This window comes from Emys orbicularis, chromosome 1 (assembly GCF_028017835.1).
Source record: "Emys orbicularis isolate rEmyOrb1 chromosome 1, rEmyOrb1.hap1, whole genome shotgun sequence".
Taxonomy (NCBI): Eukaryota; Metazoa; Chordata; order Testudines; family Emydidae; genus Emys; species Emys orbicularis.
Genome location: NC_088683.1, coordinates 11,419,809 through 11,434,492, shown reverse-complemented (window position 1 = coordinate 11,434,492; position 14,684 = coordinate 11,419,809). Strand labels below are relative to the sequence as shown.

General features: G+C 51.3%; 1 protein-coding gene across 8 annotated transcripts in view; it reads right to left on the bottom strand.

The window, feature by feature from the left end:
- The window catches only part of PLXNA4 (plexin A4), a 612,559-nt gene that overhangs the window by 110,914 nt on the left and 486,961 nt on the right, over positions 1 to 14,684 (bottom strand). For all 8 annotated transcript variants that reach the window (XM_065423502.1, XM_065423501.1, XM_065423503.1 and 5 more), the window contains 2 exons: positions 8,697 to 8,793; positions 5,134 to 5,324 (listed from right to left, as the gene is read on the bottom strand). In XM_065423502.1, coding sequence (XP_065279574.1) covers positions 5,134 to 5,324; positions 8,697 to 8,793 — 288 coding nt within the window. The remainder of the gene's footprint in view (positions 1 to 5,133; positions 5,325 to 8,696; positions 8,794 to 14,684) is intronic.

Below are 14,684 nucleotides of genomic sequence, written 5' to 3'. Positions count from 1 at the left end.
CAGCACTTTAGAAAAGCCCATTCACACTTGTGTAACTTTGGCCACTTAAAGATGTAGGCCTGGCTTGTCATGAGTAATTAAACATGGGGGAGGCCTCATTTCTTAGAAGACGGGATTAAGGAGGCTACCAGATCAGCAAGCTGAAAATGGAGTATTTGTGCTAAACGTAAGCTAAAAGACAGAATGCCTGAGCAAGCTAAGAGAAGAGGGGAGACACCCCGGGAACCAATTACTAAGAGCAAGCTAACAACGGGCAAGAGAAGTCAGGGGTGTAAAGATGAAGTAAAGAGTAAAGTCGAACATGGATAGCGCATGGACAGAGCACGCTGTGTATGGATTAGTTCCTGCAAAGTAACCAAGCCAATCCCAAAACACGGGATGCAATGTAGAGTGAATGTAAATGTGATGTGTAGAGGTATATAAAGGAAGGGGGCTGCTGTGTAACTTTGGATGTGTGGCATGCCCTGTACCCCGCCCCTACGCTTGAGCCTGATCAACTCAAGTGTAGTGTGATTGTATGGCAATAAAGAAACCTCAGTGACAAGTTCCGAGTTGAGCTGAGCTCTTGGGAACTGAGTGGATAAGGTCTCGGAGACAACTGAGTGGAGAAGATCTGAGAAGCCACCTCAACATACTCCAGAGTGGTTAAGGTCTCAGAGGCTACCCCAACAAAAGGCCTGATCCAAAACCCACTGAAATTGATAGAAAGATTCCCCATGACTTCAGTGGGCTTTGGATCAGGCTGCCCAAGTATTCACTCAGCTCCTGCGGGGCAGAGTTCTAACCCACAGACCCCCCAGTCACATGCAGAGGAGAGCGTGTTATTGCTTGAGTCTAGGTTCAAAGAAAAGAGCGAAGAACTGGCCGCACGTTTCCATCCTAGGTTCAAACAAATGGGACAAGGACTGTCTGTTTCAGTCTGGGGAGCAGAGGGAGGGTGACTGAAAACTGCCAAGAAGCCTGGGCGCCGCCATAAATACATCCTGCCAGGAGACCCCGTGTCACAATTTACACCTGCTGCTAACGACAGCCTAATGCTACAGCTCTGACTTGTCATTCTTAAAGAGCAATTTTATAGTCCTCTAATTTCATTGACTGGCAATATAAATGCAGGAGCCAGTAAATAACCGGGGAGCTTTTGTGTTGTTGTGTGCGTGTGTTTTTAATTTTCATCCGCTCTACTCCTCGTGCATATTTTCTTGGCTCCCCGCCAGAACGAGAATGCTCTCACCAACTGCTCCAGACATACCATTAGCTGCAATATATATCCAGCCACTTGAGATTACTTCCATGCTAATGGCTCAGAAAAAGACTTTCCAAGAGCTACTTATGAGCATGCCAGACAATCAGAATATTTCATGAGCGAATCGAGCGATGATCTGGAGGAGCTGTGGGGCCGTCGTGGCCTGGAGGAAATGCCATCGGAGACAGCAACGCGCCTCCCTGCTGCATCTGAAGGATGGCGCATGGATGCTTTGCCGCCTGTTGCACAAGCACAACAGGCGCAGGGAGGAAGCCTGGTGCAAAAACAGGGGTGGATTCTCAGAATTGTCAACTGCAAGATATGGGCTTGATGGAGGGACTGGGGGGTAGAGTTCTCTGATCTAGGTTATGCAATAAGTCAGAGTAAAGGATCATAATAGTCCCGTACAGCCTTAAAATCTCTGGATCTAGGAGAAAGTTCTGAACCCTTGGCGGGATTTGGAAAAAATAACTTTGGAAATAGTTTTCAACTTTCCCCGCACTTTAAGTTTCAAGTGTTCCGGGTGAAAGTTTTCAGAAGTAGCCACTAATGCTGGGTGCCCAGCTTATACCTATCTAATAGAGCTGGAAGGAACCCCAAAAGGTCATCAAGTCCAGCCCCCTGCCTTCACTAGCAGGACCAAGTACTGATTTTTGCCCCAGATCCCTAAGTGGCCCCCCCCTCAAGGATTGAGCTCAGAACCCCGGGTTTAGCAGGCCAATGCTCAAATCACTGAGCTATCCCTCTCCCTTGAGATGCATTGGCCTGGTGTTCGGAGCTGGCTGAAGACAATAGGAGCTGTGAGTGCCAGGACCAAGGTACCCGGAAATGCAAACACCCAGACAGAATCCCAGGGGTGCTTTGGAGAAGGCTGGGCAGTTTGTTTGGGATGGACGAGGATGTGCTGAACACAGAGAGAAGCTCTGCTCACGGAAGTTAGGACCCCAGTGGAACTATGTATAAAGGATCAGGATCAGGCTTTGTTCTCGAGAGACTTCCAGCCCTAGACCACACATTCAGACAGATTTTGGCTACAGAGTCTGTACCTCTGGATTCTGAACAGAGCTGGCAGAGCACTGGGAGATTTGCTTATCACCAGCTGAGATCCCTGGACCCTGAGAAAAGAAACCCGAGGGCAAACCCTACCGTTTTTTATTTGCAAATAACGCATTAGCCATGGTGAGGACTGGCTCACCCCAGTCCTGTTTCATCCCAACAGGCCAGATGCCTACTTTGTCCCACTTTGACCCAGACATAGGACCTTTGTCCTCCAGGGGCTGTCCTTTGTCCTCCCTTGACCCTGCAGAAACTGCTGCCCGCACCCCATTCCCGCATCCTGAACCCCAAGAAGAATGTTCATGTAAGTGTCTTTTGGAAGATGGAGACAGTGACTAGTCTGGGGGAGGGGCAGGGTCTTCTCCTCGATGGACTGGTCTCCACGGATCTCCCAATAGCTGCAGATTTAGGGGGTCAGTTACCTAGGGAAGGTGAGCCAAGCCCTTCCGCAGTGGAAAGTTTGGTAGACATCTGGGAACTCCCCCTTCTTGTGTTTTGTGCCACCTAGAAGATGATATGGGACTGTATATTCAAGGATCAGTTCACCTTCTACCGCCACCCAGCCATGTCTGGGATGGAAGACACAGCAGCACCACACCAGGGTTTATTTTTAACACTGGATTGCTGTAAACAGCTGGGCAGGCACTGAGCACCAAGCATGCCACTGGGTCACAGGCGCTTTTATTTTTCCTGGTGGGTGCTCCACCCTCGCTCTGCCCGAGGCCCCGCCCCTCCTCTGCTCTTTCCCCTGAGGCCCCACCCTCGCTCTGCTTCTCCCGCCCCTGTTCTGCCCCTTCTGCCGATGCCCTGCCCTCGCTCTGCCTCTCCCACCCCTGTTCTTCCCCCTCCCCCGAGGCCCCCTGCCCGTCCATCGCTCTCCGCCAGCCACCAAACAGCTGATCAGCGGGGCCCCGGGGAACAGCTGTGACGGGTGGGTGCTGAGCACCCACTTTTTTTTTTCTGTGGGTGCTTGAGCCCCACAGCACCCAGGGAGTTGGCGCCTATGCACTGGATTCTCAGTGGGGCAGTCGTGTTATTTCATCAGGTCCTGACTCCCAAAGGTGCTGTTTCTAATCTGTCTCTTTCCCACTCAGACCTCTCCATCTCTCTAGTCATAACCCTCCATATGCACTTCTGGACGAGTTACTCCAGATCTTACATCCCTAGCACCAGCAGGAAGGAGAGGAATCTCTCTATCTACCTAGGGAATTATATGGTCCCCATCATTAGTGTTGAGATCTGTCTTAACTACCTGGTGACTATGATGGCACTCATCACCACAGTATCTGAGCACCTCCCAAGAGGTAACAACCAAAACCACACGAGACCGGAGGCCTCATTTTCCTCTCTAGTTCCCCACTTTGTCTACCCCTGCATTGCCCTCTCTAGTTGTCTTCTCTCTCCTCCCATCTCTCCTACTGCCCCTCTCACTTTCTTTCTCCCTTCACCTCTTTCTCCTTGAACAACGCAGATGATAGGAAACCTCACAGGAAAGCACCCCATTGGGGGTTCCCCCTGTTTCACTGCGGAGGCATTCCTCCTGACAGCAGCCTTGTTCTCCCTTTGCCAATGACTGACACACCTCCGAGTTCTCTTGTTTTGGCCAGACCTGTGTACTCTGGGAGAGGTTTTTTTCCATTTGCTTCCTCTGAAACATCAGGGATGGTGGCAGCTGGAGACGGGACTTTGCATGGGGTGGACCAGGGCTCTGAGGTGGCACCGAGCATGCTCTCTTGCTTGGCTGGGCTGGTTCTTGATCACATGCTCAGGATCACCACATGTGGGATCGGGAGGGAATTTTCCCGCAGAGCGGATTGGCAATGAGCTTGGGGGTTTTTCCCCTTCCCCTGCAGCATGTGAGTGCAGGTCACTTCCCAGGATTATCTGGGTATATCTCCCTTAAACATTTCCCTGCCATTGCGGGTCCTTCCTATGCTCTGCCTATGGCAGAGAACAGTCTAGTCTCCTGTGGGCCGTGACACTTCAGTCTCATTTCAGTTGTTGGGGTTTGTGGGCGGGTGCTGGGTGGTGGCGGTGGCCTGTGGCATACAGGAGGTCAGGCAGGATAAGCTGGTGGTCATAGAAGCATAGAATCGTAGGGCTGGGAGGGACCTCGAGAGGTCTTCTAGTCCAGTCCCCTGCACTCACGGCAGGACTAAGTATTATCTAGATTGTCTAACCTGCTCTTAAAAATCTCCAACGATGGAGATCCCATCCATCTGGCCTTAAACTACACAATTCTGTAATTATCCCGCTCACGTGAAGGCTTGAATGCTGGAAGGCCCGTGTTCCCCAGGGCCATGGTGCCTCTGAGGGGGCTTCCCACTCATAAACAATCAGGTGGTGTAAATGGATGTCATTCTGTTGAAGTCAATGGAGTCCTGCCAGTTTCCACCAGGTGGGCCTCAGATCTCAGCATAATCGAGGCAGTGGCTCTGTCTATGCTGCTGGTGTCAAGAAGCATTAGTGGCAGCCTGCACTCTCACTTCACTTCACACCCACAAAATGCTCCGGAGACTGTGGAGTTGGCAGGATGCCTGGGATCAGGGCTGGGATTCAGCAGCCAGCTCCAGGTGGGGGGTGGGCGGGGGGGGGCTGTGTCATCCCAGCTGGGCTGCTGTCATGGAAGGCACCAGGGGCTCCTCCATGAGACATGTTGAGTCTGACCTCCCATCGCGAGAGGCAGCGGGGGCTCTGCTTGAACTGACAGAGCTTAGCCCTGGCGCAGTTCCAACGCTGAGCCAGAGACAAAGCAGAGAAATCAACCAGCACAAGAGAGATGGGCTCTTGAAGCTGGTGACCTGACACGAACGAGAGTGCGGAGAACAACTTACGTCGGTGATCCGGGGATTGGTGCATTTGCCCTTGGTCCCGGACAGTTCCAGCCACTGGTTCTCCTGGATGGGGCAGTGGTGCTTCAGCGTGCACTGGTTCTGTCCCTCGCACCAGCCGCACTCGAAGTCTGGGTCGGCCTTCAGGCACAGGCCGCAGCTGTCCCGCATGGCCCCACACTTGTACAGGTGCACTGTGGGGACAGCGAAGGAGAGAGATCCTGAGGGGGGTACGCACCATGGAGGGAGGGGGCGTCTGGAAGGAGGGCTGAGAGGCGTAACTAGGAGCAATGGATGGGAAATGAACATAGGGAAACATAGGCCAAATAGAAGTTATTCTATATCCAATAACATATTAGATGGTGGGAGAGTCTCCCAAGGGGAATAAAGAATGGAAGCCCAGTTGCTACAGTCCTAGGATGGGCAAAGAGCAGGAATCTCACAACATTTTAGTTGCATCAGAGCCAGGAGGAAGAATGCTCTAGTGGTCAAGGCACTGGCTGGGGAATCAGGAGATAAGGGCTCAGTTTCCACCTCTGCCACAGACTCCCCGTGGACCTTTGGCAAGTCACTTAGTCTGTCTCAGCCTCGATTCTCCATCTGTAAAATGGGGATAATAATCCAGCTTCTAGCCCACTTTTTATCTATCTTGTCTATTTGTATTGTGCCCCTTTGGGGGCAGGGCCTGTCTCTATGTGCATTCACAGTGCCTCAGGCAATGGGGAACTTCGTTGGGGCCTCCAGGTGCTATCATAGTACAAATAAATAATAAAGAATGATAATTAATAACAACAGATGCAGAATTTCTGGGCATTGGTTTGAATCCAGAATTGAAAATGAGCATTTCCCCTTCTTCCACCACCTCAGGAAATGTGGGAGTTGAGGGACTAACTTTGGTCTCCCTCTAATACAAATGCCGATTAAACTCATCTTTGATTTTTGGTATAATAATATGCTATTATGAGGATGTGAAAGCATTTTCCATATTGCAACTAACTAGCCTTGATAACTAAAGCTACACAAAGAACTGATTTTTTGGTTCACTGGCAATTCGGGGGGAAAAAATTAAAAAATGGTTTCGTGTCAATCCCAAAAGGCATCTCCAACTTGATCTGCAAGAATCCCTCACTAACCCCAGACCTGGGTCCATTCTCAGCAGAGACTGCCCATGGAATGGAGTAGTAGGGTGGTTTGGTGACGGGCCTCAGATCTCAGCATAATCTAGGCAGTGGGACTTGGCTGGGCCAATCAAACCCCATGGTCATTGGTGACTTCGGCCAAAATTCTGGACTTCCATCTCCAGAGAGGAAAGGCCAGTGTTTAACAACCACATTGCATTACCAAGTGCACTGGCCTAATGGAGTTTGTAGTGGGCCCCTCTGGGGTGAGATCTGCTCTCATTCTCGGAGTCACAGTCAGTCTGTCTGTCTGTTAGACTTCACCCAGTGAGTCCATAGGCTATGCTAAATGTGCTGAGTCGAGTCTCGTGGAAACCAGATCATCCAGTGATGCTGAGCAGAGAGCGTCCTCGCACGGTGGTATTATTTGTACAGCACCTAGCACATGCTGAGCACGGCATAGGCAGGTCCTTGCCACTCAGAGCTTGTAGTCTCCATATGGAACAGTCTGTGGCAAGCCCTTCTGCTCTCTGCAGACTGCAGCAGGGTCTCAGGCTCACAGCATGCTGTGGCAGGGGAAGTGCTATTAGAACAGCTGATTAGAAGGGCTGGGTTTTTCCCACTGTGAAAATTATACTGTTAACTCGGCCATTCATGTGCCACCAACGGAAAACCCCTTTGATTCCCTCCACACAGTCAATAGCCATTCACGCCCATTACACTCCATGCCACTGACTTTCAAAAGACAGCAATTCAAGAGAAGGGACAGGGTGGCTTAGGGGATCAGTAACAGGCTTCGGGGCCTTTTGCCTCTAGCCTGAGGATTCAAACCCAGTCTAGGTCGGTGGTGACCAACAATGGTGACTATGTGATAACTGCTCTGGGGCCACTAGGCTAGAGGTCACAGTCCAAGGGATAGTGGACAGCTATGGACATCACAGATGGCCTTCCCTCCTAGCAGCCTCATCAGAGAGGCCCTGGACGGAGTGGACAATGGATTCCCTTCTCATCCCTAGAGAGGAAGGACTGAGGTACAGAGACGGGAGCAGGCTGGGGAAAGCTTGCCCTGCCCCTGTCCTAGGGATGTACAGAGGTCGTCACTCACCAGGGACTCTCAATGATTAACGGAGCACCCAGACCCTTTGCTATTTCCTCCCTTGTGCATTGAACCTGACTCCCGCAGAGCAAGCCAGGCAGCCCTGCGGCTGCATGGGAAGAGGCTGCTCTGCCTGCTTGGAGCCTGATGAGAGCAGTGCTAATGTGCTCGGCCACCAAGCTGCCAGTGGAGAGGAGGGCCCTGGCACATTGTCTGAACAAGCCGATCAGCAGCTTAGAAGAACTTGTCACCTGTCACTAACTGATTATCAGCTGCCGAGTCCCTGACAAAGTGCAGGCAGGAAAACAGCTGCACAGGGGATCCAGCGGAGGGGCAGAGACCATGGAGGAGGGTGCAGGGAGAAGAAGAGGAAACAGGGGCGCATCCTATGGGGAGGAAGACGTGTTGCCCTCCTGTCGCGCTCCAATCCCCACTCCCACAGTGCAGCATGGCAGGTTCTGGAGAGAACCACATCCAAAAAACCCCCAGCCAGAGGGAGGGCCTCTAGATGCCGTAGGGAAAGTAAAGTGGGAAGATCCAGAGCTGAGGAGGAAGGAAGTAGGACAGAGGAGAAGCGAGTGAGGAGAGAAGCAGGGGGACAGGAAAGGGGAAGGGAGGGGGAAAGGAAAACCTCTAAGGGAAGCGATGGAAGGCGAGAGAGGATCTGAGAAGAGAGGGAGCCCAGGGCCACTGGGTAACTGAGGGCAAGGGGCAGGAGGGAAGGAGAGGCTGGGGAAGAAGTGGAAAATCTAGCTGCAGTGAAACTCTGGACTAATATGCTTGTCTCTGGGATGTGGCTGAATGGGTGATAGCTCCCCAGCGAGAGTCAGATCAGCCCCTGGCCATCTGCTGCAATTAACTGGAGCCAGGCTCTCTGGCCAGGAGTGGGCCTCAGTCCTTTTCCATTATCACTTCACTTCATTCAACCTTTCCTCACTGGCACGCTGCCCCCTCCCTCCCTGTTCATTACCACATCGCATCTGAACCGAGACCAGAGACGAGCTGTGGGTGCATTAACTTGAAGAGCCTTATTGAAAGGGAGGTGAAGGGGAGAGAAGGAAGGGGGGAGGAGGTGGGGAGGGGTAGGGAGGGACACAAGAGGAGACAGGGAGCGGGGAAGAGGAAACAGAGAAGGTGGTGAAGAGCGTTAGAGGGAGAGGGGGGAGGGGAGTCCCACTTCTCAGGTGCTCGGAGAAAAAACAGAGCACAGAAATTAGTAATTTGCGGAGTGCACAGAACAACCATGAGGTAGATTGCGCAGATAAACGGTGGCTGCTTTGTTAAGTGTGTGGAGTGATGTGGTCTGTTGCTAAGGTTACCGCTTCCAAGGACAAGTTGAAATAATTCTTTACCTTTGTTCTGCGCTGGGTTGTCAATGTTGAAATTCCCATTCCACACGACTGTCAGCTCCACCGGCAGGCTGTTAATCTCCATCCCTTCATATGAATACTAAAAACAGGAGAGAAAAACAAAACATCAGGCCCAGCGCGGGGGGCAGCCCGCACCATGAGCCCCAGACATGGGAAATGGCACCCTCTCCACACGTCACTGACTGTAGGGACTCCCACTGCTGAGCTCTCAGAGGGATGGTGACCAGCCATTCTCAGTGCAGGGAACTTCTCTCTCTCTCAATGTCTGATGGCCCTGAGGTGCTAGCAGTTAAGGGAACACCCTAGGAGTTAGGTGCATCTCTTAGGTGTGGCTTCCTGATTTTGCATGTATCTCTGAGGTGTGCTTTCTAGGTGTTGGGTTTATCTCTGAGGTGTACCTTGTAGCTGTTGGGTGTATTTGCTGTTGAGTGCATCTCTGACGTGTACCTTCAAGAGATTGGGTGTGCTTTCTTGTTGTTTCATATATTTTTGGAGTGTCCCGTCCAGTTATTGGATGTATCTCTGTGGCATTGGGTGTATCTCTGAGGCGTTGGGTATATCTTTGAGATGTTGAGTATATCTCTATGGCTTTGGGTGTATCTCTGAGGCATTGCGTGCATCTCTGCCGCGTTGGGTGTATCTCTGAGGTGCATCTGCATGGGGCTTGGTGCTGAAATCGGCATAATCCCACAGAAATTAACCGTATATCAGCTAGAGAGGACTTCTTCCCTTGCACCATCACAATCATTAGAATAGATTCAGACAATTATAGGCAGATCAGAAAGACCAGCCCAACAACCAAGCACTTGTTTTACTGTATTTTACAGAACTGCCCGCTGTGCCACATCACTGGCATCTTACGTTTGCATGGCATCTTCCACCTCAGAGAGACAGAAAATGTTTTACAAGCTGGGTGCAAAATGCAGCTACCTCTGGGGTGGAAGGTGGCAGCTGTTTAACAGTGCAGAGTAACACTACACAGCAGATCAGGTAGGATGTGAAGAATGCTGTACTGAGTGGATACTGGAAGGGGGATTTTAAGCAGACTACAGTTACTAGGCCTGGAATTCTGCTAGGCCACAAAGGCTAACATCCCTACTCTTGAGACAAGGCTCATAGGATTTTTAATGGACACAAGTGGTGAGAATATGGGTTTCCTATCTCATTTAAAAGACCACACCTCAATGCCCCTGGTCCACATGCCTGCATGATTGCTGCCCTGTTTATTCAGAAGGAAAACCACTAGTGACCGAGTCACCAAGGCCACAGTGCATGGCACCATCTGCTTCCCCACGGGCTCCTCTCCCATCACCAGACTGCAGCAGCCCACCTGGAGCAAGGCAATGCGTGCAGAGAGCATGGTGTCCATTCTTTACTTGTTAATTAAAGTTAAACTCAAACTTTGGCTGGGGGTGCCTTGAAACTTGTAAGCAAACCCAAAGTAACGGCTTGGTCGCAGGGCTCTGGGATAGGAGTAAGACGCTCCGCTCCTGACCCAGCTCTGCCCAGCACTCCCCTGGGAAAAAGCAGGCAAGGCTTCTTAACTGGCCTGCTGGCTCCTGATTGGTTATTGTCCCTTCCTAGTCCTTCTAGGCCCTGAAGGGCTAAATTTTGTGGTACCCAGGCCTGAGTAGGTTTTTCCAGGCAGAGGCGTGTCAGGGCGCTGATGACTCTAGAGATCCCGTCACATGGACCCACTTCTAATTAGCTGCTGAGAACTAAGATTACAGCCCAGGGCACATAGCCCAGATCCTCACATATCTAGGTGCCTAACTCCCATTGATTACTTGTGGCTGTTCTTGAATCTCTGTGGTGCTGGTCCCTTGGCCACCCCCCTTGGGTCCATACTGCACTACTTTGTTGCTCGCACTGTTAAGAACTAGCCTGATGCTTTTGTGGGAGGCCTGTGAAGCAGAACCTGATGGTCAAACTGGGTGGAGCAGCAGCTTCCATTAGTATGATAGTACTCTGTTGCATTAGTATGATGGTACCAGAGCCTACTCTGAAGAGGAGGGCAAGCTACTTTCAGGGATGAGAAAAGGGATTAAGAGCTGATCTGAACCTTCAAACCAAACTCAGTTGGGAACCTTTCCTGAAGTTTGAGTCACATTTGCTCCTTTCTCCCCTAAACCCGTTATTTTATGCTGCTTCTTGCACTTCCTGCGAGACAGGAAGCAGAACTGCTGACAACCCACGAAGAGCGGTGACAGATCCTGGGGCGCTTATTCCGGTTTTGCTTGGGCCAAACTCCCACTTGACGTCAATGGGAGGTTGTCTAGGTACAGACTGAACACAAAGTGAGTAAGGCCCCAGGATTTGGCCCGGGATATTTCTGGCCCACTCTAAAGCAGAGGAAAGGTGTGGAGACCCCACAAGATCACCCCCTCGCATGAGATTCCCAGCCTGATTTCCGGACCAAATGGCTGTGCGGAAGCCAAGGCTCTGAACCTTTTGCAGGTGGGTTTACTCAGGACTATGAACCGTCATGTAATTGCAGGGTAAAAGGTATGATGATTTCTGCCCATTATAGCAGAGTTAGTGCTAGTTACATGGTAATTTCTTTCTGAGCAAGCTAAACGCAATTAGCCTGTAATCTGCAGGAACCTGTGATTACGATTTAGTTGCAAAGTATTTATGGGTAAGAGCTGTGTGGTTACCATGGAGGTAAAGCGCGCTCCCAGGATAGCAATGCCCTGTACGGTATAGCTGCACCCGCCAATCTGCTCCGTATTAGCATTTTTATGACACTTCTCCGTGTCACTGGGAATAAACGGTGGGATAATGCAAAACAGCCTCTCGTCCAAACATTGATTTTCCACAGTGCACCCTTTCACCACAGCAAGGCCAGACCAGCCTGAGAGACAGGACTGCTGGACAGGGACACTGAGGAATGGATTCTCTGCACTTCTGTAGCATCTGCAGATCTCAAAGCACTTTACAAACACTAGTTAATTAAAGCTGGCAACACCCTGTTGGATAGGTAGCTGCTAACGTCCCCATTTTACAGGGGAAACTGAGGCACGGAGCAGTCACGTGATTTGCCCAGGGTCACACAGTGAGTAAGTACGAGCTGCGAAGAGAACTCAAGAGTCCTGGTGCCTAGGTCTGCGCTCTAACCACTAGACCACACTGGCCAGGCAAAGAGAAGCTGCACGGCAGCACACACCATGCTTCTCTCCGTCAGCCCACTTTGAGGGACCCAGGAGATTTTGATAAGGGTCTGAACTCTGGAGCACTTTCCCAAACCTTTCAAAGTCCCCATCATCGCTAACTGAACCCATGGATTAAATGGCAGAGGAAGCCCCTAAGTGCTAAAACAGCCTAGTGGTTAAAGCACACAGGTGAGAGCCGAGAAACCTGGGTTCTTCACATCCTGGCTCTGCTGCTGACTTGCTGTGGGATCTTGGGCAAGTCACTTTGGTTCTCTGGGCCTCAAATTTCCCCACCTGTGAGATGGTGATAAAAATACTTCCCTGCCTCTTCGCACCATTGTAGGAATGAGTTAAAGCCAGGAAAGCCGTGGGAGATGGCACGATGGGATTCCTATCAGAAAAGATCACAGGGAAAGCCAATGAATGTATCATCTCCCCAGGTGAACTGGCTCCTTCTCATGGCAGGTCTTTAGTCTGCATACCCCCCCTCTGCTTGAATCAATGCTTTCTGCCCACATTGCTGCACGGGGAGATGCCCAGCCAGCTTCCAAAAGGAGCCTTCATCTTTACGAGACAGTGAAATGTGTCAATTTGTTCTGACTACACCCTGAGCCTGCTGCTCTGTCTAAGGCTGCCTTTGCAGACAATTGCCTGATGACAGAAAAGGACTCGCACCAGAGGAATGAAAGCCAGTCGGAGGGAGGGGAGGCTTATTCCTCAAGCCGCGATGGCTGAAAGCGTATTGTTCATTGCGCAGGATGGTTCTAGGGAGGCAGAACTGTCCTCTGCTGCTCCCTCACGTCAATGAGATGCCAGCTGGAGCTTCGTCAGCTGCCGCAGTTCCAGTGTGAAACGCACACCTCGGTCAGGGCCAGTCACTATGAATGATCAGAAGCGTTCCTGGGCCGTATAGCACCAGGGGGCACTTTTAAACACGGGTACAGTCACAGGAGTGACTAACAGTATGCACCTTCTGCCTCAACGGATCATCTCCCTGTGCGTTCTGGGAGTTAGCACTGCAGAGCCAGCACAGTAGGGAACAACCAGCTGATCCCATCCTGCCTCGCCTGGAGCCTTCCATCCACTGAGGATGTCAGTGCTAGCAGCAAGAACCCAGCTGGCTTTTTAGATCTTGGGCTGTTTGCGGCACTGGAAGCTGCGGTGGGGATGACATTTTTAACTTGTTAACTCAGCAGAGCTGCTCTGCAACTGGAATCTGCTCAGAGGGAATAAACAATGGGATTCACAGATCTCTCTCGGCAACACTCCTTCGACTCTGCCAGTCTGCACCCGCGGAGGATCTGAGCCCAAGGTTGCTCATCTTACTGTCACTGTTCTGGGTTTGAAGTCTGTTCTCAAGGGGGTAGATACCTTTTGGGACAAAGCAATTCACAGAGCAAAACAAAAACCACTACACTCTTGGTCCTGTTTTCCTGGTTTGACTCGGAGTCACAACCTCATTGAGGCCCCAGTCCAAAGCTCACTGGAGTCACTGGGAGTCTGTCCATTGGCCCTAAGAACATGCATTGAATATGTTGGCGGGTGGAGAGAAGGGCCTCTCAGTCTCTGGGATCTGTGGTGGAGAGAGGCAAGGTTCCTGTGGTCTGGAAAACTCAGAGCATCAGGGTTTGTGTCTGTATACTGCTTAGTGCAGCTTTCCCCAGGGTATTACACAGGGTCTATCCTTCCCTGGCTATGCACCGGTGACTCCCATTGACATTCATGCCTGCTGCTGCACACACGGAGCAGAACTGACCCCAAAGGGACTGTCCTCTGCTAAATAGAGAACGCCTGAAGAAGGCCCCTTGTAGGCCCAGAAGTTGGTTGGAAGCAATCTGGTGGGCCAATACAAAGGGGTCGTATTAGCTGCAGGTAAGTGCCTGACAAAATCAGAGTTAGCACATTCAGTGTTCCCAGCCATTTCCCAGGCCTCTCTCGCCTCCAGACACTATCACAGCCATGCCCGCTTCATGGGCACTTGGAGAGTGCAACAGGTGCACAGTGCTACTGCCTACCCACTTGGCTCTGCTGCACTCAGGGAACATGTTACAACCGCGCACCAGAGGCTGCATTGCCCTCCCGTTAATTCCCAGGTGCATTCCAAGTGCTGCCTCTCTTCGACAATGGTTTGGCTCTGGCTATCTCAGAGACCACCTCTTTCTTTGCACACAGAGGTTCAGCATTAGGCCCGGGCACCACTTATGTCCCACTTGAGCCCTATTTTGCATGAGACTGATGGTGCAGTTCCAGCTAGGACACCCCAGACACTGGATTGGTATATTCGGTGCATTCTCAGTGGCAGGCTCTGGAGTTTGCTCACAGCCCCCTGCGTCTGTTAACCTTCCATTTGCCAGGGACAATTTGCCCCTGTAAAATCGATATCTGGAACTGTGGGCTGGCAAAAATTAACCGTGGATGCAAATTTCAGCCCTTCGGTCTCTAACAACCGGAGCCACAACCACAGGTCGAATGTGGGTGCAGAACAACAAGCACAAATTGTCGAGGCTCAAATTGCACCTGCAAAAGAGAGGCCGCCCTTTCACAAATGTAGCTCAATGCTCACGAGCTGATGAAGGGCTGCCAGAGGAAGCTATTTGCAGAGCAGAAGAAGTTTGATCAGTCCTACAAACGCCAGAAATTATATATAGGGAGGGGTAGCTCAGTGGTTTGAGCATTGACCTGCTAAACCCAGGGTTGTGAGTTCAATCCTTGAGGGGGCCACTTAGGGGGATCTGGGGCAAAAATCAGTACTTGGTCCTGCTAGTGAAGGCAGGGGGCTGGACTCGATGACCTTTCAGGGTCCCTTCCAGCTCTAGGA